The following is a 26,526-nucleotide window of genomic DNA, read 5'->3' as shown; positions in this document are numbered from 1 at the left end:
TGATTTTGGGATGAAACTGGACTTCTGGGGTTATCTCAGTGCCAGATAGATTTAACAAACCATACTCTCATTTTAGACCTTGAACCTTTAAGCATTCTAGTGGCTACCTTGCTCAGTGATTGTAATGGAGTTGTACAGCACAGAAACAGACCTTTGCACACCATGTCAATGCTATTAACTGTCACCAATCCAAATTAAGTCTGTAGCCTCCTATGCCTTGCTGATTCAGGTTACTGATTAGCTGTGTTTTTAATGTCATGAGAGTGTCTACTTACACCTCTTTGAGGCAGCAGGACCCGTTCTCCAACATTAAAACATCCCCATAAAATGCTAATCCTCCCATCTCTCACCTTTAAATTTATGCCACTTTGTGTTAGACGAACCTACCAAAGGACAGGATTTTTACTATCCCCCTTAGCTATTCCCGATGTATACCTCTATGAGGTCATTTCTGGTGTCGACCACTCCAGGCAAAAAAGCAAACATGTTTGGTGTTTCCTACTAACTGAAATGCTTCAATCCAGGCAACATCCTTTTGAATCTCCTCATACAGCTGTAACATGGTGTCCTTGTTCTTGTGCTCTGTGCTGATGAAGGCAAACATCCTGTATGTCCATGTCCAATCAAAGCATCCCGTGCGTCCGTGTCTAATCAAAGCACCCCGAATGTCCGTGTCTAATCAAAGCACCCCGTGCATCCGTGTCTAATCAAAGCACCCCGTATGTCCGTGTCCAATCAAAGCACCCTATGCGTCCATGTCTAATCAAAGCACCCCGTGCGTCCGTGTCTAATCAAAGCACCCCCTGCATCCGTGTCTAATCAAAGCATCCGGTATGTCCATGTCTAATCAAAGCATCCCGTGCGTCCATGTCTAATCAAAGCATCCCGTTATGTCCATGTCTAATCAAAGCACCCCGTGCGTCTGTGTCTAATCAAAGCACCCCATGTATCCGTGTCTAATCAAAGCATCCCGTGCGTCCATGTCTAATCAAAGCATCCCGTTATGTCCATGTCTAATCAAAGCACCCCGTGCGTCTGTGTCTAATCAAAGCACCCCATGTATCCGTGTCTAATCAAAGCATCCCATGTGTCCATTTCTAATCAAAGCACCTCATGCATCCGTGTCTAATCAAAGCATCCCGTATGTTCCATATGGGGGCCTTTTCTGGTTGGCTGCCAGTGACTAGTGGTGTTCCTCAGGGGTCAGTATTGGGACCACCACTTTTCACATTGTTTGTCAATGATTTGGATAATGGAATTGATGGCTTTGAGGCTAAATTTGCAAATGGTACAAAGATAATGTAGGGGTAGGTAGTGCTGAGGAAGCAATGTGATTGCAGCAGGACTTAGACAAAGTAGAAGAATAGGCAAAAAAGTGGCAGATGGAATAGAGTGTTGGAAAATGTATGATAATGCATTTTTGTAAAAGGAGCAATAGTGTGGATTATTATTTAAATGGGGAGAAGGTTCACACATCAGAGGTGCAGAGGGACTTGGGAGTCTTCATGCAAGATTCCCAGAAGGTTAATTTACAGTTCGAGTCTGTGGTGAAGAAGGCAAATGCAATGTTGGCACTTATTTCAAGGGGAATAAAATATAAAAGCAAGGAGATACAGTAATTCTGAGGCTTTATAAGACACTAGTTAGGCCATACTTGGAGTATTGTCAACAGTAATGGGCCCCATAACTCAGAAAGGTTGTGTTGTCATTGGAGAGAGTCCAGAGGAGGTTCACGAGGATGATTCCAGTAATGAAGGGGTTAATGTATGAGGAGCATTTGGCAGCTTTGGGCCTGTACTCACTGGAATTTAGAAGAATGCAGGGGATCTTATTGAAGCCTACCAAATGTTGGAAGGCTTAGATAGGGTGGATATGGAGAGGATGTTTCCCATGGTGGGCGTATCAAGAACTAGAGGGTACAGCCTCAAAATTGAGAAGTGACCTTTTAGAACAGAGGTAAGGAAGAATTTTTTTTAGCCAGAGAGTAGTGAATCTGTGGAATGCTCTGCCACAGACTGCGGTGGAGGTCAACTCTGTGGTTATGTTTAAAGCGGAAGCTTATAGTTTCCTGATTGAACAGGACATCAAAGGATATGATGAGAAGGCAGATGTATGGGTTGAGTGGGATCTGGGATCAGCCATTATGGAATGGCAGAGCAGACTCAAGGGGCTGAATGGCCTAATTCTGCTGCTATGTCTTATGGTCTTATGTCTATGTCTAACCCAAGCATTCCATATGTCTATGTCTAATAAGTCAAAGTCAGCATGGTTTCTGTAAAGAGAAATCTTTCCTGACAAATCTGTTAGAGTTCTTCAAGGAAGTAACAAGCAGGGTAGACAAAGGAGAGATTTCTCAATCTCTGGAGACAATCTATCTACTGATATCTCTATAAGCCCACTGATACTCACAGCTGCCTGGGCCCTCTCTTCAACCTCCCACTTGTAAAGTTGCCTTTCCCTTCTCTCAGTTCTTCCATTTCTACCTCATCTGCTTCATTCAAGAACTAATGAAATGCCCTTCTTCAAAGTAAGGGGCTTCCCTTCCTCCACCATCAACCCTGCCCTCACCCGCATCTCTTTCATTTCGTGCACATCTGCCCTCACCCCATCCTCCCGCCACCACATCAGGTAGAGGGTTCCCCTTGTCCCCACCTACTACCCCACCAGTCACCACGTCCAGCACATAATTCTCTAGCTTCTGCCATCACCAACGGGATCCGACAACCAAGCATATCATTTCCTCCCCCACCCCCCACTTAACGTTTTCCACAGGGATCACTCCCTATGCAACTTCCTTGTCCATTCGTCCCTACCCTCGGTCTCCCTCCTGGTACTATGCTTGCAAGCAGAACAAGTGCCATACCTGCCCCTACACCACCTCCCTCACTACCATTCAGGGCCCAATACAGTCCTTCCAGGTGAGGCAACACTTCACCTGTGAGACTGTTGGGATCATCTACCGCATCTGGTGCTTCTGGTGTGGCCTCCTGTATATCGGTGAGACCCAATGTAGATTGGGAGACCGCTTTGTCGAGCACCTACGCTCCATCCGCCAGAAAAAATGGGACTCCTGGTAGCCACCCATTGCAATTCTACTTCCCATTCCCATTCAGACAAGTCAGTCCACGGCCTCCTCTACTGCTGTGATGAGGCAACACTCAGGCTGGAGGAGCAACACCTTATATTCCATATGCATGAGCATCGATTTCTCGAACTTCTGGTAATTGCCTCCACCTCTTCACTATTCCCCTTTCCTGTTTCCTCCCTCTCAACTGATCTCCTTACCTGCCCATCACTCTGGTGCTCCTCCCCTTTCCCTTTCTTCCATGGCCTCCTGTCCTCTCCTGTCGGATTCTCCCTCCTCTAGCCCTTTGTCTTTCACCAATCAACTTCCTAGCTCTTAAACTTCACCCTCTCTCCCCTCTTGGTTTCACCTATCACCTTGTACTTCTTCCTCCCCTCCCCCCACCATCTTATTCTGACCTCTCATCTTCCTTCCAGTTCCGATGAAGGGTCTCAGCCTGAAGCATTGACTGTTTGCTCATTTCCATTGATGCTGCCTGGCCTGCTGAGTTCCTCTAGCACTTTGTGTGTGTTGCAACCAAATATTAGATCTTCTAGCACCAGATTGAGAGGTTAAATTTATAATTTTACTAGAAATTGCAACAAGAAATGCAGTACTCATTTCCATAAGACCATAAGATATAGGAGCAGAAGTAGGCCATTTGGCCTATCAAGTCTGCTCCTCCATTCATTCATGGGCTGATCCAATTCCTCTAGTCATCCCCACTCCCCTGCCTTCACCCCATACCCCTTGATGCCTGGCTAATCAAGAACCTATCTATCTCTGCCTTAAAATGCACCCAGTGACTTGGCCTCCACAGCCACTTGTAGCAACAAATTTCACAGATTTACCACCCTCTGACTAAAGTAATTTCTCCACATCTCAGTTGTAATTGGACATCCTTCAACCCTGAAGTCGTGCCCTCTTGTCTTGGACTCCCCTACCATGGGAAATAACTCTGCCATATCTAATCTGTTCAGGCCTTTTAACATTTGGAATGTTTCCATGGGATCCCCCCTCATTCTCCTGAACTCCAGGGAATACAGCCCAAGAGCTACCAGATGTTCCTCATACGGTAACCCTTTCATTCCTGGAATCTTTCTCGTGAATCCTCTCTGAACCCTCTCCAATGTCAGTATATCCTTTCTAAAATAAGGAGCCCAAAACTGCACACAATACTCCAAGTGTGGTCTCATGAGTGCCTTATAGAGCCTCAACATCACATCCCTGCTCTTATATTCTATACCTCTAGAAATAAATGCCAACATTGCATTTGCCTTCTTCACCACTGACTCAACCAGGAGGTTAACCTTTAGGGTATCCTGCACAGGAACTCTCAAGTCCCTTTGCATCTCTGCATTTTGAATTCTCTTCCCATCTAAATAATAATCTGCCCGTCTATTTCTTCCACCAAAGTGCATGACCGTACACTTTCCAACATTGTATTTCATTTGCCACTTCTTTGCCCATTCCCCTAAACTATCTTAAGTCTCTCTGCAGGCTCTCTGTTTCCTCATCACTACCCGCTTCTCCACCTATCTTTGTATCATCGGCAAATTTAGCCACAAATCCATTACTCCCATTATCCAAATCATTGACATACATCGTAAAAAGCAGCGGTTCCTACACCAACCTCTGTGGAACTCCACTGGTAACCGGCAGCCAGCCAGAATAGGATCCCTTTATTTCCACTCTCTGTTTTCTGCCGATCAACCAATGTTCCACCCATGTTAGTAACTTCCCTGTAATTCCATGGGATCTTATCTTGCTAAGCAGCCTCATGTGCAGCACCTTGTCAAAGGCCTTCTGAAAATCCAAATACACCACGTCTACTGCATTTCCTTTGTCTACCCTGCTTGTAATTTCCTCAAAAAAATTGCAGTAGGTTAGTCGGGCAAGATTTCCCTTTCAGGAACCATGCTGGCTTTGGTCTATCTTGTCATGTGACTCCAGGTACTCCATAATCTCATCCCTAACAATCAATTCCAACAACTTCCCAACCACTGATGTCAGGCTAACAGGTCTATAGTTTCCTTTCTGCTGCCTCCCACCCTTCTTAAATAGCGGAGTAACATTTGCAATTTTCCAGTCATCCAGTACAATGCCAGAATCTATCGATTCTTGAAAGTTCATTGTTAATGCCTGCACAATCTCTCCAGCTACTTCCTTCAGAACCCAAGGGTGCTTTCCATCAGGTCCAGGAGATTTATCCACCCTCAGACCATTAAGCTTCCTGATCACCTTCTCAGTCGTAATTTTCACTGCACGTACTTCACTTCCCTGACACTCTTGAATGTCCGATACTACAGATGTCTTCAACTGTGAAGACTGATGCAAAACATGCATTCAGTTCCTCTGCAATCTCTGCATCTCTCATTACAATATCTCCAGCATCATTTTCTATTGGTCCTATATCTACCCTCAACTCTCTGTTACCCTAAGGGGTAACTTAAAAAAAGCTTTTAGTATCTTTGATATTAGTCGCCGGCTTCTTTTCATAATTCATCTTTTCCTTCCTAATGACTTTCTTAGTTTCCTTCTACAAGTTTTTAAAAACTTCCCAATCCTCAATCTTCCCACTAGCTTTGGTTTCCTTGTATGCCCTCTCTTTTGCTTTTACTTTGACTCTAACTTCACTTGCTAGCCATGATAGTGTCCTCCTTCCATTCGAAAATTTCCTCTTATTTGGGATGTATCTGTCTCGCACTTCCCTCGTTTTTCGCCGAAACTTCAGCCATTGCTGCTCTGCTGTCCTTCCTGCTAGTGTCTCTTTCCATTCAACCTTGGCCAGTTCCCCTCTCATGCCATTGTAATTTCCTTTATTCCACTGAAATACCAACACATTGGAATTTAGTTTCTCCTTCTCAAATTTCAAAGTGAACTCGATCATATTGTGATCACTGTTCCCCAAAGGTTCCTTAGCCTTAAGCTCTCTTATCACCTCTGGATCATTGCACATCACCCAATCCAGCACAGCCAATCCCCTAGTGGGCTCAACAACAAGCTGTTCTAAAAAGCCATCCCTTAGACATTTTTCAAATTCTCTCTCTTGAGGTCCAGTCCTGGCCTGGTTTTCCCAATCCAGTTTCATGTTAAAATCCCCAACGATTATCATGACATTTCCCTTTTGACATGCCTTTTCTATCTCCCTCTGTAATTTGTAATCCACATCCTAGCTGCTGTTTGGAGGCCTGTATACAACTGCCATTAGGGTCCTTTTACCCTTGCCATTTCTTAACTCAACCCATAGAGTCTACACCTTCTGGTCCTATGTCATCCCTTTCTAATGATTTAATATTTCTTACATACAGGGCCACACCACACCCTCTGCCTACAAACCTATCTTTCTAATACACCGTATATCTTTGGATGTTCTGCTCCCAATGGCAGCCATCCTTTAGCCAAGTTTCAGAGATGGCCACAACGTCATACTTGCCAATCTGTAGCTGAATTTCAAGATCATCCATTTTATTTCTTATGCGTGCATTGAAATATAACATTTTGAGTCTAACATTTGTTGCTTTCTGTTTTAACTGTACCATGCCTCTATTGCTCTGAAACTCATCCCACCGGCTGTGATTATGCCTCATCTCCTGCCTGTCCTTTCTATCGTCTCTGTTGCATGCTATCTTTGATTTATTTTTGTTTTCCCCTTCCTCAGCCCTACCACTCTGGTTCCCATTCCCCTGCCAAATTAGGTTAAACCCTCCCTAACAGCTCTGTTAAACCTGCCTGCTAGGATATTGGTCCCCTTTGGGTTCGGGTGTAACCTGTCCTTTTTGTACGGGTCGTACCTCTCCCAGAAGATGCCCTAATGATCCAGGAACCCAAAGCCCCGCCCCCACACCAGTCTCTCCGCCACGAATTAATATGTCTGATCATGCCATTCTTGCGCTCGTTAGCACTTGGCTATGGCAGCAATCCTGAGATTACTACCCTGGAGGTCCTGCTTTTCTGCTTCCTAGCCAACTCCCTGAATTCTCTCTTCAGGACCTCCTCCCTTTTCTACCTATATCATTGGTACCAACGTTTACCAAGACTTCTGGCTGTTCATCCTCTCTCTTCAGAATACTCTGCACCCGATCCGAGACATCCCGTACCCTGGCACCCAGGAGGTAACACACGATGCGGCTATCTTATCAGGCTGACAGAACCTCCTGTCTGTTCCCCTCACTGTGGAATCCCCTATGACTACCGCGTTCCTCATTCTTCTCCCCCTTCTGCGCCACGGAACCAGGCTCAGTGCCAGAGACCCGATCACCGTGGTCATCCTCTGTCAGGTCACCCCCCTCAACAGCATCCAAAACGACGTAATGATTACTGAGGGGGATGGCCAAAGGGGTGCTCTCTACTATCTGAGCTCTTCCCATCCCTTCCCTGACAGTCACCCACTTGTGTAACTCCTGCAGCCTCGGGGTGACTATCTCCCTGTAGCTCCTATCTATCTATCTCCTGCTCACTCTCCCTGATAAGCTGTAGGTCATCAAGCCACAGCTCCAGATCCCCAACACAGTCTCTCAGGAGCTGCATCTCGGAGCATCTGATGCAGATGTGGCCATCTGGGAGACTGGGAGATTCCCAGGATTCCCACATCTGACACCCAGAGCAAAATACTAACCCTACAGACATGCCCTTTATTCCTCCAAAAATAAAAATGCAAGAAAAAAAAATGAACTCCACTTGTCCACTTACCCACTTACCTTGCTGAAGCCCGAATGAGCCAAAGCCCTCCCAGTCTGCCTCAGACACTCTTTCGGTAATCTGATGGGTTCCATTTTCTTGTAATTTTTCACAATGTTGTCCTGCCCTCATCTCTACCCTCATCGGTGCTTTGACATTTATAATTGTTATATGTTATGCTTTAATCTTTATAAAAATAATGGTCCACCCTCAGTTAGATCATTGTGTTCAGTTCTAGCTGCCTCTTTATAGGATGTTATGGCATCAGAGTAGATCAGAAAAGGTTCATAAGAATGGGTCCTGAGATGAGGGGCTGGAGTTACAAGGATAGATTAAGGATGCAGGGTCTGTTTTCTTTAGAACAGGCTGAGGGGAAATCTGGTAGAGATAGGTACAATGCTGAGGGGGACCAGGCAATGGTGGGAGGCTGCTCCCATTGAGTAGAAGTTGAGGACACAGGTCATAGGTGGAAAGTAAAGGGAAGGGAGTTGATCGTGGAAGTGTGATGTAAGGATTTTTTTTAATGAAGTGTGTAGTTGGAATGAAGTTTGGATGGTGGTGGACATGGGTTCCATTATGGCATTTGAGAAAGAACTGGAGAAAACTTCGCAAAGCTACAGAGAGAGGGCCTAGTGTGGAACTAGAAGTTGTGCTGGTAAAGAGCTGATGTGAATATGAAAGCCCAAATTGTCCCTTTCTCTGCTGAAACTGTTCTGTGATTTGGTCCTATAATGGAAGTTGCAGTGTGGTGGTTCAAATCTGAACTTGAGGTAAAAAAAAACTACTTGTTGATTTTCGGTCACACTCTGTATGAGCCCTTGGTGAAGCTGTGCTCACTGACAACTGGCATTGCCTTTCAGGTACACTGATGGTCGTATTTTTGTAACGGAGGTTGTTCCAGGAAGTCAAGCTGAAGCTGATGAATGTGTTCAGGCAGGAGACATCATCGACGGAATCAATGGCATTTCTTTGAGAAATGCTAAAGGAGGAGAGGTATGTACGTCTTGTTCATTGCCAAAGAACAACATCAGGCATACATTGTGTCATTGTTGTAGCTGCCATTGATCCAAGTTAGAGCCCAGGCCCACATTGATAGCTCATTCAGTCAGTTCCTTCACACACAGGATACCTTGCCTATTATCTTTCTTTTCACCCGTGGGATGTGGCTGTCAGTGGCAATACCAGGATTTATTGTTGATCTTCAAATATCATAAAGCTGGCAGTGGCTACACCTTGATTCTTTGCAATCTTTGTCAAGAAACTGCTATCAGCTAAGGTAGTGAAAGGGTTCCTAGTACCAACGTATGAATTGTGACACATATCCAAATGTGTTCTTTGAAGTGCTGTAGATGAAGGAAAACAGGATATTACAGGTATCCAGAAAGCATTTGATAAGATGGCATCTTAAAGGTTATTGCAGAACAATAAAAGATCATGCTGTAGGATCTAACTTACTGGCATGATTAGAAAATTGGTTAGCTAGCTACCAGGGAATAAAGTAGAAATAATAATAACAACAAGTGCATTCAGTGGTGTAGTGTAGTGATCAGTACTGGGCCAAGTGGTAGAGGTCATTAGTTTAGGAGGTATAGTCAAAGAAACAGTGCTTATGTAACTTGTCCAACTAAGGTTCTGGTCAGTGATACTCTGGGATGTTGGATGTAATGCTTTTGAAGGAAGGAGTTGGCTAGATTCTTCTTTTAGAGCCATATCTCGGGTAATGATGAGTTTGAGTACAGAGAGGAAATTAAGAACCTGGTGGCATGGTGCGAAGACAATAACCTATCCCTCAAAGTCAGCAAGACGAGGGAATTGGCAGTTGACTTCAGAAGGAGTAGCGGACCACACAACCCAACTTACATCGGTGGTGCGCAACTGGAACAGGTCAAAAGCTTTAAGTTTCTCAGGGTCAATATCACAAATGACCTGACTTGGTCCAACCAAGCAGAGTTCACTGCCAAGAAGGCCCACCAGTGCCTTTACTTCCTGAGAAAACTAAAGAAATTTGGCCTGTCCCCTAAAACCCTCACTAATTTTTATAGATACACCGTAGAAAGCATTCTTCTAGGGTGCATCACAACCTGGTATGGAAGTTGTCCTGTCTGAGACCGAAAGAAGCTGCAGAAGATCATGAACATCACACAAACCAATCTTCCATCCGTGGACTCACTTTACACCGCACGCTGTCGGAGCAATGCTGCCAGGATAATCAAGGACACGACCCATCCAACCAACACACTTCTTGTCCCTCTTCCCTCCGGGAGAAGGCTCAGGAGCTTGAAGACTCAAATGGCCAGATTTGGGAACAGCTTCTTTCCAACTGTGATAAGACTGCTGAATGGATCCTGACCTGGATCTGGGCCGTACCCTCCAAATATCCAGACCTGCCTCTCGGTTTTTTTGCACTACCTTACTTCCCATTTTTCTATTTTCTATTTATGACTTATAATGTAATTTTTTAATATTTACTAATTTTTAATATTTTAAATATTTAATATTTGTAATCCAGGGAGTGGGAAGCGCAGAATCAAATATTGCTGTGATGACTGTACGTTTTAGTACTAATTGTTTGGTTCAGTAAAGTATAAAGTATAAGTAAAATCTTGCCTGGCACCAATGACCAGACAGGTTAGGGAGAGGAGTAGATGGATCACTTGGCCCTTTTGAGCCAGTTATACCATTTACTAAGATCACAGCTGATCTGTCTGTAATCCTAACAATGTTTGTCTGCTCCCAATAACATTGGTAAAACAACTGTCAACCAGGCCTTGCTGCACGTGAGCACAGAATGTTTTGTTATCTGAGAAATTCCAAATAGAACTGAGCAATGTTATCATCATCAGCGAACTTGTCATTTCCAAATTTATGATGACGGTAGGTCACGCTAAATTAGCTGAAAGTTGGAGGATTACTTTGGGGTATTCCCATCAAGTCTTCCAGCTGCAACACTTTCAGTAAACTGGATTAACTCAGCAGGTCAGGCAGCATCAGTTAGAAACAATGAGTCGACGTTTCGGGCCGGAACCCTTCGTCAGGACTGAAGAATGAAAGATGGGGAAGGATTTGAAGAATGCCTGTAGCTTCAGTTGAAAGACCAGTAATTTGAAAGACAAAGGGGTGGGGGAGGGGAAGCATTGACGTCATAGCCCTGAAAACAATGGGTGGTAGAAGAAGGAGGCGGAACTATGAGGGAGCTGGGGGAGGGGGTAGAGTGAAATAGGGATAGAGGAAGGGAGGGGGAGGGAATTACCAGAAGTTGGAGAATTCTATGTTCATACCAAGGGGCTGGAGACTACCTAGACAGTATATGAGGTGTTGCTCCTCCAATCTGAGTTTAGCCTCATCATGGCAGTAGAGGAGGCCATGTATGGACATACCTGAATGGAAATGGGAAGCAGAGTTGAAGTGGGTGGCTATCCTCCGCAACTTCCACCACCTTCAACAGGACCCCACCACTAAGCACATCTTTCCCTCTCCACTCCTCTCCGCTTTCTGCAGGGATCGGTCCCTCCGCGACTCCCTTATCCCCACTGATCTCTAACCAGGTACTTATCCCTGTAAGCGTAAGTGCTACACCTGTCCCTACACCTCCTCTCTTGCAACCACTCAGGGCCCCAAACGGTCCTTCCAGGTGAGGCAACACTTCACTTGTGAGTCTGTTGGGGTCATCTATTGCATCCGGTGCTCCTGGTGCGGCCTCCTCTACATCGGTGAAACCCGACGCAGATTGGGGGACCGCTTCGCCGAGCACCTCCACTCTGTCCGCCACAACAGTCAGGATCTCCCGGTAGTCACCCACTTCAACTCTGCTTCCCATTTCCATTCAGATATGTCCATACATGGCCTCCTCTACTGCCATGATGAGGCTAAACTCAGGTTGGAGGAGCAACACCTCATATACCGTCTAGGTAGTCTCCAGCCCCTTGGTATGAACATAGAATTCTCCAACTTCTGGTAATTCCCTCTCCCTCCCTTCCTCTATCCCTATTTCACTCTACCCCCTCCCCCAGCTCCCTCATAGTTCTGCCTCCATCTTCTACCACCCATTGTTTTCAGGGCTATGACGTCAATGCTTCCCCTCCCCCGCCCCTTTGTCTTCCAAATTACCGGTCTTTCAACTGAAGCTACAAGCATTCTTCAAATCCTTCCCCATCTTTTATTCTTCAGTCCTGACGAAGGGTTCCGGCCTGAAACGTCGACTCATCGTTTCTAACTGTTGCTGCCTGACATGCTGAGTTCATCCAGTTTACTGAAAGTGTTGCTTTGATCACAGCATCTGCAGATTATTTTGTGTTCTACCAGCTGCCTACTTTTATTTTCACTCATTAGGTTATATCTAGTACATCGGTCCATCTCTCTCTAATGCTAGGATAACCTCATCATTTTGTTCAGTGTCTGATGTGAAATATTTGTTGTGTTCTCTCATTCAGAGCACATTGTTTACCGAGAGTCCTTTTACTAATGTGCAATATTGTGTAACCATTTTAATGGGAATTAATCCACAAGCCCATATGCCCGTGAGGACTTAGATTTCACTGTTGCAAATCATCTTTCCCCTCAATCTAGTATTTTGCAATTATCCACTTTATGAAGTTGCTTCTAAATAATCACATTTGACATGGTCATGCTAAGTCTAGGTTTACTTGAGTTTGGTGAATGGTAATTGAGGCAGTAAAGGAGGCCCCAGACGAATATTCTTGCAGGCAGGTTTGTTAAAGCTGTTGGGGAGGGTTTAAACTAATTTGGCAGGGAGATGGGAACTGAAGTGAAAGGCCTCAGGATAGGATAAAAAGCAGGTCTGACTGTCAGGAAGGGGAGGCAGATGAAAGGACAAAATTGCAGCCGACAAGGTGAGTATCAGTGCATTAGAGATGCAGACTCCAAAAGGGTAGCAAATACAGTACTCAGGGTTATATCTCAATGCTCACAGTATAAGAAATAAGGTGGGAGATCTTGTTGCAGTTTTACAGATGGTCAGGGATGATGTTGTGGCCATCAATGAATCGTGGCTGAAGGATGGTTGTAGTTGGGAGCTGAATGTCCAAGGTTACATGTTATATCAGAGGGATAGGAAGGTAGGCAGAGGGGGAGGTGTGGCTCTACTGGTAAAGAATGGCATCAAATCATTAGAAAGATCTGACATAGGATTGGAAGATGTTGAATCCTTATGGTTTGAGTGAAGAAACTGCAAGGGGTAAAAGGACCTTGATGGCAGTTATATACAGGCCTCCCAACAGTAGCTGGGATGTGAACTGCAGATTACAATGGGAAATAGAAAAAGCATTTCAAAAGGGTGATGTTATGATAGTCATGGGTGATTTTAACATGCAGGTAGGTTGGGAAAATCAGGTTGGTAATGGATCTTAAGAGATGCTGGGAGGGGTGACAGTAGAGCAGCAATGGTGTGAGTTTCTGGGAAAAATGATGAATGTGCAGGATAAACGTATTCCAAAAATGAAATACTCAAGTGGAAAAATAGTACAACCGTGGCTGACAAGGGAAGTCAAAGCTAATGTAAAAGCAAAAGAAGGGGCATATAACCGAGCAAAAATTAGTGGGAAGACAGAGGATTGGGAAGCATTTAAAAACCTACAGAAAGCAACTAAAAGAATCATTAGAAGGGAAAAGATGAAATATTAAAGCAAGCTAGCAAACAATGTCAAGGAGGCAAGAAAAAGCTTTTACAAGTATATAAAAAATAAAAGAGAAATGAGTGTGGATATAGGACCGCTAGAAAATGAGGCTGGAGTAATAATAAAGGCTGACAAGGAGACGGCAGATGAACTTAATGAGTATTTTGCGTCTGTCTTCACTTGGGAGGCACTAGCAGTGTGCCTGATGTTGTAGTGTGTGAGGGAAGAGAAGTGGGTGCAGTTACTGTTACAAAGGAGAAGGTGCTCAAAAAGCTGAAAGACCTAAAAGACATAAGTCACCAGGACCAGATGAACTACACCCTAGGCTTCTGAAAGAGTTAGCGGTAGGGATTGTAGGGCATTAGAAATGATCTTCCAACAATTATTGGACTCTGACATGGTTCCGGAGAACTGGAAAATTGCAAATGTCACTCCACTCTTTAAGTAAGAAGGGAGGCAGCAGAAAGGAAACTATAGACCAGTTAACCTGATCTCAGTGGTTGGGAAGATGTTGGTATCAATTGTTAAGGATGAGGTTATGGAGTACTTGGTGACACAGGGCAAGACAGGACAAATTCAGCACGTGTTTCTTAAGGGACAATCTTGCCTGCTGAACCTATTGGAATTCTTTGAAGAGATTACAAGTAGTATAGGTAAAGGTGATGTTGTATATCTGGACTTTCAGAAGGCCTTTGACAGGGTGCCACACATGAGGCTGCTTACCAAGTTAAGAGCCCATGGTATTACAGGAAAGTTACTAACATGCATTGGAGCATTGGCTGATTGGTAGGAGTCAGCGAGTGAGAATAAAAGGATCCTCTTGTTGGTTACCAGTGACTAGTGGTGTTCTGCAGGGATTAGTGTTGGGACAACTTCTTTTTATGCTGTATATCAATAATTTAGATGATTTAATAGAGCTTTGTTGACAAGTTGGCAGATACTTATACTTACACCTTATACTTTATACTTTATTGTCGCCAAACAATTGGTACTAGAATGTACAATCATCACAGCGATATTTGATTCTGCGCTTCCCACTCCCTGGATTACAAATATTAAATATTAAAAATATTTTAAAAATAGTAAATATTAAAAATGTAAATTATAAATCATAAATAGAAAATAGAAAAATGAAAAGTAAGGCAGTACAAAAAAAAACTGAGAGGCAGGTCTGGATATTTGGAGGGTACGGCCCAGATCCGAGTCAGGATCCGTTCAGCAGTCTTATCACAGTTGAAAAGAAGCTGTTCCCAAATCTGGCCGTACGAGTCTTCAAGCTCCTGAGCCTTCTCCCAGAGGGAAGAGGGACAAAAAGTGTGTTGGCTGGGTGAGTCGTATCCTTGATTATCCTGGCAGCACTGCTCCGACAGCGTGCGGTGTAAAGTGAGTCCACGGACAGAAGATTGGTTTGTGTGATGTGCTGCGCCGTGTTCAAGATCTTCTGCAGCTTCTTTTGGTCTTGGACAGGACAACTTCCATACTAGGTTGTGATGCACCCTAGAAGAATGCTTTCTACGGTGTATCTATAAAAATTAGTGAGGGTTTTAGGGGACAGGCCTAATTTCTTTAGTTTTCTCAGGAAGTAAAGGCGCTGTTGGGCCTTCTTGGCAGTGAACTCTACTTGGTTGGACCAAGTCAGGTGACTTGTGATATTGACCCCAAGGAACTTAAAGCTTTTGACCTGTTCCAGTTGCGCACCACCGATGTAAATTGGGTCGTGCGGTCCACTACTCCTTCTGAAGTCGACAACCAATTCCTTCGTTCTTGCTGACGTTGAGGGATAAGTTATTGCCTTTGCACCATGCCACCAGGTTCTTAATTTCCTCTCTGTGCTCAAACTCATCGTTACAAAGATTGGTGGAAGAGTAGGTAGTGTTGAGGAAACAGGACTTAGAAAGATCAGGAGAACAGGCAAGAAAGTGGCAAATGAAATACAATGTTGGAAAATGCATGGTCATGCACTTTGGTAGTAGAAATAAATGTGCAGACTATTTTCTAAATGGAGAGAAAATTGAAAAATCTGAGATGCAGAGGGACTTGGGAGTCCTTATGCAGAATACCCTAACGGTTAACTTGCAGGTAGAGTCAGTAGTGAGGAAGGCAAATGCAATGTTAACACTAATTTCAAGAGGTCTAGAATGCAAGAACAGGGATGTAATGCTGAGGCTTTATAAGGCTCTGGTGAGGCCTCACCTTGAGTATTGTGAACAGTTTTGGGCTCCTCATCTAACAAAAGTTATGCTGGCATTGGAGAGGATTTAGAGGAAGTTCACAAGGATGATCCTGGGCATGAAAGGGTTATCATATGAGGAATGTTTGCTGGGTCTCTTTACTCACTGGAATTTAGAAGGATGAGGTAGATCTCATTGAAACCTTTCAAATGGTGAAAGCCTAGACAGAGTAGATGTGGAAAGGATGTTTCCCATGGTGGGGGAGTCTAGGACAAGAGGGCACAGCCTCAGGATAGAGGGGTGTTCATTTAAAACAGAGATACGGAAAAATTTCTTTAGCCAGAGTGTATTGAATGTGTTGAATTTTACCACAGGCAGCTGTGGAAGCTCGGTCATTGTGTGTATTTAAGGTGGAGATTGATAGGTTCTTGATTGGCCACGGCATCAAAGGCTATGGGAAGAAGGCTGGGAAGTGGGGCTGAGCAGGGGGAAGAAAAGCCATGATTGAGTGGCGGAGCGGACTCGATGGGCCAAATGTCTTACGGTTTCCAAGAAGGATGAGAGGAGAAATCCAAGAGGAACTTGGAAGGGAGAGCAAATATAAAGGGATACAGTAACTTGCAACGAGAAGTACAAACCAGTGATAAAAGAAACGTGAGTTTTATTCCCACGGTAGAAGATGGGTATTCAAATTAAACTAATTAACTAAATCAGGAGTTAGAAACCAAAACTAGTCTCAGTAAACAACAGGAATTCTGCAGATGCTGGAAATTCAAGCAACATACATCAAAGTTGCTGGTGAACGCAGCAGGCCAAGCAGCATCTATAGGAAGAGGCGCAGTCGACGTTTCAGGCCAAGACCCTTCGTCAGGACGTCGGCCTGAAACGTCGACTGCGCCTCTTCCTATAGATGCTGCCTGACCTGCTGCGTTCACCAGCAACTTTGATGTGTGTTGCTAGTCTCAGTAAACAAGTATAATCAAAATGTCCAGATAGATATTAACATACCCATCTTATTCACTAGTGCCCCTGAGGGAAGGAATCTGCTGCCCTTAACCAAACAGGCGTATATGTGGCCCCAGAGTTACCAATCTGATTGATTCTTAGTTATCTCCTCCTTGGGGATGTCATAGATGGCAGTGCCTATTGTGATGTCTGCATCTTATGAGCAAATAGATTTTTTTTCAAAGCCCTGTTGTTTTTGACCATGATGTTTTCCATTTGTTGTTGCTTCAGGCTCAAACGGTTTTACAGAGACTTCGAGGGCAGCCGTTAAGTTTCCACATAATTCACTGGAAATGGCACGATGGGTCAGTATACAGACCCTTGCTGCCTCATCTCCAACTGATACACAAAGAGATCCCCAACTTTCAGCTTCAGTATGATAACAAGCCAGACAAGGAGATGTCAGAAGACAGTCTGCAAGATGACAGGTGAGAAACTAGCCAACTGTAAGCTCACTCTCATAGATTATCTTGACTGCTGCCATGTTTTAAACCTCCGGGGCTGAAGATAACAATGGACTTGGTTGGTTTTCTCCATCACCGATCTGGCTTAATCATGGAAAGAAAACGGATTCCCTTCCCTAATACAGGTCTTCGACATGAAATGTGCCCTTCCAGCCCAGTGAGCTTGCACCACACAATTCCACCCCTGTAGGTGACCTACAGGTCAGTACATCTTTGGAACATGGGAGGAAGCCCGTGTGGTGTCGGAGTAAATGTACAAACTCCTTGGAGACAGCTGCAGAACTGAGCCCGGGTCACCGGCACGGTAACAGCGTTATGCCACCATGTCGGCTGATGTCTTTCTTTTCACACATGTTGCTCGAGCCACTGATTGTTGATCCAGATTCCTGATTCGGCAGTCTCTTGTCTTCATTCCCTTCTCTGTTCACCCGAATTCTCTCACTTTTCTGAAGAGGTTACAGAGAGTGCCAAACATAGCAGCTAACTGCCATCTCCAAACTTGTTAATCTATCCAGCCTTTCTTCATATTCAACTTGTGTTAGATATGAGTAACCTGTGTCTCCACTGAAAAGGCTAAGATCTCACTAGCTCAGCTGCTTCCTACTAACTATACTGTCCACTTGTACAGTATGGGCAAGCTTGGGTAACCAAGGATTGAGCTTGGATGGGGAGGTATTAGAAGATATAAATGAACACTCCTCCAGCCACGAGGTCAACATTGCAGGCCCTCCATAGCTTATGACATTGTTCTATTCCTGAGAACACTTTGTAACTGGTGTTACCAGTCAGAAATGAAGCTGCAAACTGAGTTCCCACATGGCAGAAGATGCCTATATAAGAACATAAGAAATAGGAGCAGGAGTAGGCCATCCAGCCCATCGAGCCTGCCCCGCCATTCAATAAGATCATGGCTGATCTGTCTGTAAACTCAGCTCCATCTACCTGCCTTTTCTCCATAATCCTTAATTCCCCTACTATGTAAAAATCTATTTAACTGTTTCTTAAATATATTTAGTGAAGAAGCCTCAGCTGCTTCCCTGGCAGAGAATTCCAGATTCACCACTCTCTGGGGAAAAACGGTTTCTCCTCATCTCCGTCCTAAATCTTCTCCCCTGAATCTTGAGGCAATGTCCCCCACAGCAGCTCGAAATATTCATATATGCTGGTCTCCCAAACACTCATTCATATGTAAACTGGGTCTTTATCAGCTGGGAAGCACTGGTAATTAGTAAGAGGCTGCGTCCTGTGTTTGCCGATCTAAGTTTATTCTGTCATGGAATGATGGGCCTTGAGGGAGGGAGGTGGTTTAAACAGACCTGTACTTTATGTGGTTTAATTTTGAGATTGCATGGACACACTGCTGAGAATCTTTTTTCTGCTGCAGGTTGCTGTATTCGCTGCGATTCTTGGGTCAGGCGGACATTGGAATGGTAAAAGCAGTTAGTCTGTGCTCTACACTGATGTGCTTCTAATCACGGGGTGAAATGAGTGGCTTTAAGTCTGCACCTGGAGCTTTTCTTGTTCTACAAGTGTGAAAGGCTTGAAATTAACATTTTAATGAACGAGATTTAAGGGCCAACAAATTCTATGTCTCTCAACCATTCTGTGCACCACACTACTGCAGAAAAATCTGCACCACTAAATGTGATCAGGTGCTTTTTGCTGTCGGTACATCTCCCAGTTTCGAATGTTGGTGCACGATGTGTAAATGGTACACAGCAGGTCGATCACTGATCTTCCACAGTGACCTTGAATTAATTCAGCGGGGCTTTGGAATATGACCATATTACCAGATCAACGAACAGGTGGAGTTGGGCTTAACCAAAGAATTGAAAACAATAAGAAAGAGCACAGGGTGGGTAAAGGGACAGGGTTGTAGAAGGCATTTGATTAGATACCAGATAAAAGATTACTAACAAGGTAAGGTTAAATGTTGATGATAATATATTCAGTTGATCAAGAGTTGATCATTTGATCAAGATACGTGGGCCATGGTTAGATTGGCAGTCAGTGTTGACATCGGGTCCGCTGACTTTTCAAATGGAACTCTCCAGCACAATCATTTCTGGCTGCAAGTGACATTGGATGCACATCAGCTGTGGCAGGGCCTGCAGGCCATTACTTAACTATAAAACAAAACCCAACAACATGATGGGCAATGATGCCTCAGTACCAAACTAGCTCAAGCCATTTTATGCTCGCTTTGAAAGGGAGAATAAAACTACAGCTGTGGGGGTCCCTGCTGCACCCAGTGATTCTGTGATCCCTGACTTTCAGGAGGGTGAACCCTTGCAAGGTGGCAGGCCCTGAGGAAGTACTTAGTAAGGCTCTGAAAGCTTGTGCCAACCAACTGGCGGAGGTATCTAAAGACATTTTCAATTTCTCACGACTACAACTGGAAGTCAAAAGGGCAACAGTTATACCAGTGCCCAAGAACAGAAGTATGAGCTGCCTGAATGACTATCGGCCTATAGCACTCCCGTCTACGGTGATGAAATGCTTTGAGAGATTGGTCATGGCTAGAATCAACTCCTGCCTCAGCAAGGATCTGTCCCGCTGAAATTTGCTTATCACCACAATAGGCCCAAGCCAGACACAATCTTAGTGGCTCTTCACACAGCCTTGGGTCACCTGGACAATACAAATACCTATGCCAGGATGCTGTTCATTGACTATAGCTCCACATTTAGCACCAGCATTCCTATAGTCCTGATCGAAAAGTTACAGAACTTGGGCCTCTGTACCTCCTCTGCAACTGAATCCTTGACGTCCTAACTGGAAAAACACAATCTGTGCGGATTAGTGATAATATCTCCTCCTCGCTGACAGTCAACACTGATCACCTCAGGGATATGTGCTTGGCCCACTGCTCAACTCTCTCTATACCCATGACTGTGTGGCTAGGCATAGCTCAAATACCATCTACAAATTTGCTGATGACACTGCCATTGTTGGCAGAGTCTCAGACGGTGGTGAGAGGGCGTACAAGAGTGAGATATACCAGCTAATTGAGTGGTGTCACAGCAACAATCTTGCACTCAATGTCAGTAAGACGAGAGAACGCAATCTTCATAGAGATCTGAAGAGGAGAGAATGAGCAGTTTCAAGTTCCTGGGCCTCCGTATCTCTGAGGATCTAACCTGGTCCCAACATATTGACGCAGTTATAAAGAAGGCAAGACAGCAGCTATATTTCGTTAGGAGTTTGAGGAGATTTGGTTGGTCACCTAAAACACTCAGACTCCTGCAGATGTACCATGAAGAGTGCTCTGACTGGCTGCATCACCTGGTACTGGGGGTGGGGGAGCTACTGCACAGAATCTAAGTAAACCGCAGAGAGTTATAAAGTTAGTCAGTGCCATCATGGGCACTATCCTCCATAGTATCCAAAACATCTCAAGGAGCGGTGTCTCAGAAAGGCAGCATCCATCATTAAGGACCTCCAGCACCCAGGGAATGCCTTTTTCTCACTGTTACCATCAGAAAGGAGGTACAGGAGCCTGAAGGCAAACACTCAGCGATTCAGGAACAGCTTCTTCCCCTCTGCCGTCCGATTCCTGAATGGTCATTGAACCTATGAGCACTACCTTGACACCTCATTAAAAATTTCTGTTTTTGCATTACCTATCTTACTTTACTTAATATACATATATATACTTCTGTCATTCAGTTTTTTCCTATGTTATCTGTATTGCATTGTACTGCTGCTACAAAGTTAACAAATTTCACAACGTGTGCCGGTGATGTTAAACCGAATTCTGATTCTGATCTCTCCCTCCCCTCTGCTGCATCACACCAAACCCAGTTAGATTGTCTCCAGACAGCCCAGTCGAACCCAGATGAGCCACTGCCTCCCCCCTTATCCTCACTCCAATCCCTTCACTCACTCCCCATCCTCCACTCAACCTAAAACAGCAAACAATCAGTCCCCTTCCCACACTCAACACAACTGAGCATCAAACCCCTACCTCCTCACCCAGCTGAGGTTGCTCCCCTTCTGCCACACACTCAACTCCACAGCTAACAGACACCTCCACCTCCCCATTCACATTATTTTTACAGCCAAATCTGATCCTTCTGTAGCTGAGCCTCACCTCAGTGTTTCCACACAATCTTCTGATAAAGGAGCACTCATCGGAAACTTACAAGTGTAGAAAGCTGCTGTCATAAGACAATTAAATGGGCCCCAAATACAATAAGATGGATCCTTGACCTCACAACCTATCACAGTACGGCCTTGTACCATATTGTCTACCTGCACTACACTTCATTCTGCACTCTGGTTCCCTTCTTTTCTCACCTCCCATGGACCCCCTTTGGGGCCCCTCCTACCTCCCTTTCTTCCTGTTCGACCAAACATTTCCCTCTTAGTAGATGGAAGTGCATAGTCATGCACTTTGGTAGAAAGAATAAAGGCCTAGAGTATTTTCCAAATGGGGAGAAAATTCAAAAATTAGAGATGCAAATGGACTTGAGTTGTTGTGCAGGATCCCCTGAAGGCTAACTTGCAGGTTGAGTCGGTGGTAAGGAAGGCAAATGCAATGTTAGCATTCATTTCGAAAGGTGTAGAATATAAGAGCATCTCCTTAGTACTAAAGGCTTGGATGGGGTTGAATTTGTTAGGTATGCCCTGGATTGATTCCTGACTCCATATGTAGTGGAGAGGCCATATTGGATCTGGTGCTGGGCAATGAAGCAGGTCAGGTATCAGATCTCTCGGTGGGAGAGCAGTTCAGAGATGGTGACCACAACTCCCTGACCTTTACTATAGCCTTGGACAGGGATAAGAACAGAGAGTATCAGGAAATATTTAATTGCGGAAGGGGGAATTATAACGATATTAGATAATATCTGGGGAGCATAAACTGGGAACAGATGTACTCAGGGAAATACACAATAGAAATGTGGAGGTTGTTTAGGGAGCACTTGCTGAGTGTTTTGGATAGGTTTTGTCCCATTGAGGAAGGGAAAGGATGGTAGGGTGAAGGAACTATGGTTGACAAGAGATGTGGCACATCTAGTCAAGAAGAAAGAAGCTTGCGTATTTAGGAAGCAAGGATCAGATATGGCTCTAGCGAGTTACAAGTAGCTGAAGAATGGACTTCCTCCAGCACTTTTTTTAGATTATGAAGGCACGTAGTCCTCTTTTATTGTCATTTAGTAATGCATGCATTAAGAAATGATACATTATTTCCTCCGGTGTGATATCACAAAACACAGGACAGACCAAGACTGAAAAAACTGACAAAGCCACATAATTATAACATATAGTTACAAACAGTGCAACAATACCATAACTTGATGAAGGAGTCCATGAGCACAGCAAAGTTCAAAGTTTCTCAAATGTCCCACATCTCACGCAGACGGGAGAAGGAAGAAAAACTCTTCCTGCCATGCCGACCACAGTCCAACTCTGAGTCATCCGAAAACTTCGAGCTCTGATCAGCTCTCCGACACTGAGTACTGAGCACCATCTCTGTCCGAATGATTCGACCTCCTTCTCGGTCGCCAAAAGCAGGGACGGCCGGGGATTTTGAGGCCTTCCCTCCAAAAGATTCCCGACCACACAGTAACGACAGCAGCGAACGGGCCTTTCAGAAATTTCTCCAGATGTTCCTCAGTGCTTTCACGTCCATTCTCCATCAAATCAGAATTGTCCACGGCCCCTATGCGAGTATTGTTCAAGTTTTCCAACATCTTCAGAATCTTTTGTGCTCATGATTCTGTATTCTTGTATTATCTCATTGCATTACTGTAATGAAATTATCTGTATGGCATGCAAAGTTTTCACTGTCCCTCAGTACATTTGACAATGTTCTCAGAAAATGCCCTGGAAGTGGCAATACATGTAGACAGAGTGGTAAAGAAGATGCTTCGTTGGTCAGAGCATTGAGTAGAGCAACTTTGGAAAGACCGCACATGGAGTATGCGTTTCTTGTTGCCATACTATATAGATGGGGTGATTAAGCTAGTGAGAGTCCAGGGAAGATTTACAAGGATGTGAATGAGCTGAGTCCTGCCAAAGGGTTTTGGCCCAAAAGTTGACTGTGTTCTTTTCCTAGATGCTGCCTGGCTTGCTGAGTTCCTCCAGCATTTTGTGTGTGTCACAAGGATGTAGCTGGGAATGAAGGAATTGAGTTGTACAGAAAATCTGGTTAGGTTGGGACTGTTTTCTCTGGAATGAAGGGTGATCTTATAGAGGTTTATAAGATCATGAGGGGCAGGGATAAGTAAGATGGGCACAGACTTTTTCGATGGCGGGGAGTCTAAAACTAGAGAGCGTAGGTTAATGTTGAGAGGAAAGGTTTAAAGGGGAGCTAAGAGAAACATTTTTCAGGAGGGGTGGATATATGGAGAGAACTGCTTGAGGTGGATGCAGTTATTGTGTTTGAAAGACATTTGGACAGGTTCATGGATAAGGAAGGTTTAGAAGGATCTCAGAATCAGGTTTGTTATCACTGACACGTGACGTGAAATTGGTTGCTTTGCAGCAGCAGTACAATACAAAGACATTAAAAATTATAAATAACAAGATACATAGTGCCAAAAAAATAGTGAATTAGTGTTCATGGGCACATGAACTATTGAGAAATCTGATGGCAGAGGGGTAGAAGCTGTCTTTAAATTGTTGAGTGTAAGCCTTCAGGTTTTTGTACCTCCTCCCTGTGGTAGTAATGAGAAGGGGCCTGTACCTCCTCCCTGTGGTAGTAATGAGAAGGGGCCTGTACCTCCTCCCTGTGGTAGTAATGAGAAGGGGCCTGTACCTCCTCCCTGTGGTAGTAATGAGAAGGGGGCCTGTACCTCCTCCCTGTGGTAGTAATGAGAAGGGGCCTGTACCTCCTCCCTGTGGTAGTAATGAGAAGGGGCCTGTACCTCCTCCCTGTGGTAGTAATGAGAAGGGGCCTGTAGTGGATGGCGAAGGTCCTCAGTGTTGTATGCAGTTGCAGTCTTCTTGAGGCAGAAATGGGCCAAATGCAGCTAACTTGGATTAGCTCAGGTAGCTACTGTAGTCAGCATGAATGAGCAGGGCTGAAGGGCCTTTTTCTGCACTATAAAACCCTGAGAGTTGTGAATGTCTTCCCTGGATGGTTGTGGAGGCCTAGATATTTGGGAGCATTGAAAGAGAAACCAGAGAAATTGTTGAAAAGAAGAGAGTGCTGAGGGCTGTGGGGAACTAGCACAGAAGAGAAGGACCAGATTGTGTGATGGTGCAGGCCTGAGGAACACAGCTACTCCTGGGTTTGGATGATTCTATGTTCATTCCTCTTACCCCAATCTGCTCCCCAACCCACTTCAAACACAATCTCCACAAATGTGGGACATCACAGGAGAAGTGAATTTAGTCAGCCAACGCCAACTCAACTACCGGTTTAGGATGGTGCGACTGAAGACAAGTGACAACTTACAGTCTGTTCCCAAAGCAAGAAATATAACAAATGCTTCATTAAGTAATACTTTTTCTGCAAGAAAACAAGGTAAACAACTACCGCGAACAATGAAAAGGCAAGGCTGACTCCAGGAGGAGGTTTACGAGTGCAATGCAAAGTCAGAGCGAGGTCTAGGCATATTTGAGGAGAAGTGGGGTCAGAGCCAGGTTGAAACATGTTCAAGATGGAGTCGGGGTGTGTGAAGCAGAGATAAGTTGGAATGGAGGAGCTTTGGAGCCTGGCCACCTAAACCAAGAGCAAGGTCTGATAGATAGATAGATAGATATACTTTATTGATCCCGAGGGAAATTGGGTTTCGTTACAGCCGCACCAACCAAGAATAGAGCAATACAACCAAGTATAGCAATACAAAAACCACAAACAATCAAACAACAAAATGCAAACTATGCCAGATGGAAATAAGTCCAGGACCAGTCTATTGGCTCAGGGTGTCTGACCCTCCACGGGAGGAGCTGCAAGTGAGATGGCCACAGGCAGGAACGACCTCCCGTGCTGCCCAGTGTTGTATCACGGTGGAATGTGGCCGAAGTCCAACAGTAAAAAGTTCACTATCCAGTCTACAGACACATTCCTCGATCGTAATATGACTCAGATTGCACCATCTGTTGTTAACCAGATCAGTAAGCACCCAACTCCTTTATGCTTACCAATCTCAGTGCACTTCCGGTCAGCCGGAACGGTCTGGAAGCCGTCTATGGAAAAGATTTGATCGGGTATGTCCTCGTGCAGCCCCGTTCCATTAAAACACATAACACTGCACTCCCAAAATGTTCTCTGACGCCTGGCTAGCGCCGTGAACTCATCCATTTTATTACCCACCGAACTCCTCTTCTCCATAAGTCTCTGTTGTCTCGGCCCGGTCTTCTTTCCTCGCCTTTGTGATCCCCCTCTGCATCGTCTGTGTGTTTTCCTCCAGATTTCAGCAGGGGTGTCCGCCGCTCTGCTCGCTAAACCGGCCGGCGTAAGCTCAATCAGCTGGTCCCTGGAATACACAATGCGACCATGCTTCTGTCCCGCTAATGAGACGTGTCAGAATGTAACTATTTCCAGCGCTAAAAACCCAAATAAAACTCTCTCTCCCAGCATGTTAGAGAGGGTGCAGATTCAACATGTTACCAAGGAAAAAAAATACAAAAAAAAACGTAAGTGAAAAAGTAAGAATACTGATCGGAACGGCTGTACCAGGCTGCATGCACGACCGGCGCGTGCACACTTGCTATCTAAGATTGATCTAAGTGCGGGGCCTAGTTGGAAAGGTCAGGCACAGGCCAGAATGTGGTGGCGGGGTCCAGGATCAGAGTGTAGCGATGCGACAGGGTCTGGATCTTAGAGTGAGGAACAGCACAATGTTTGGATGGTTTATATGCCAGGCCGGATGGATTGAAAAGGCAGGGTGTCGGGACTGCTTCTGTTTGCTCCGGCTGCTCTGGGCTTTGTGTCTGTGGACTCAATTTCATTCTGAATACTTTTTGCATTTTATTGTTTGCATGACTTGTGACTTTCTTTCTCTCCCTGTGCATTGGGTGTCTTTTATTTTAATGGGCTCTTTTGGGTTTCTTTGTTTTGTGGCTGCCTGTAAGGAGACGAATCTCCAGGTTGTAAAATGTATATGTAAGGAGTTTCTTCTTTTATGTTATTGCTAAGGCTAATAAAATGGCTTCTTTGTTATGTTAAAAATAAAATGGCTTCTCTGTGATGTTAACTGTTGAGCAGTGGTTCTCTCTCTAGCAGCTTGTTTGGGTTATAATTACTGATAACGAGAATTGTATTCATTTGCTAACCAATTGGGATAGATGTTATTCTTTCTTGTGTGGCTGTAAGCTATTGTTTTCGCGGGCTTTGGGGAGAAGGCGCAATGGGACAGAAAGAGGAGACGTGATGCTGTAAGCTGGGCAACGGAGCAGACCCCGAGCGCGAGTCCGAGGCCTAGGGTCTTCAGTGAGGAGAGGAGACGTGGACAGACTCGAGGAGAGCGTTTGGTCGATCACCGAAGGTGGTCCCATTCGTGGGTCAGCGGAGTTCGGAGGACATCGACTGGAGGAAGGGGGGCCCGGTTCCGTAA

The 26,526-nt window shown here is 44.8% G+C and overlaps 1 protein-coding gene across 4 annotated transcripts in view; it reads left to right on the top strand.

The window, feature by feature from the left end:
• The window catches only part of si:ch211-250n8.1 (uncharacterized), a 222,392-nt gene that overhangs the window by 103,063 nt on the left and 92,803 nt on the right, over window positions 1-26,526 (top strand). For all 4 annotated transcript variants that reach the window (XM_063030892.1, XM_063030891.1, XM_063030893.1 and 1 more), the window contains 3 exons: window positions 8,605-8,737; window positions 16,785-16,981; window positions 18,402-18,447. In XM_063030892.1, the coding sequence (XP_062886962.1) occupies window positions 8,605-8,737; window positions 16,785-16,981; window positions 18,402-18,447 (376 nt within the window). The remainder of the gene's footprint in view (window positions 1-8,604; window positions 8,738-16,784; window positions 16,982-18,401; window positions 18,448-26,526) is intronic.

Source organism: Mobula hypostoma, chromosome 22 (assembly GCF_963921235.1).
Source record: "Mobula hypostoma chromosome 22, sMobHyp1.1, whole genome shotgun sequence".
Lineage (NCBI taxonomy): Eukaryota > Metazoa > Chordata > Chondrichthyes > Myliobatiformes > Myliobatidae > Mobula > Mobula hypostoma.
Note: the sequence above shows the minus strand (reverse complement) of the source record. Positions and strands in the feature narration are given on the sequence as shown.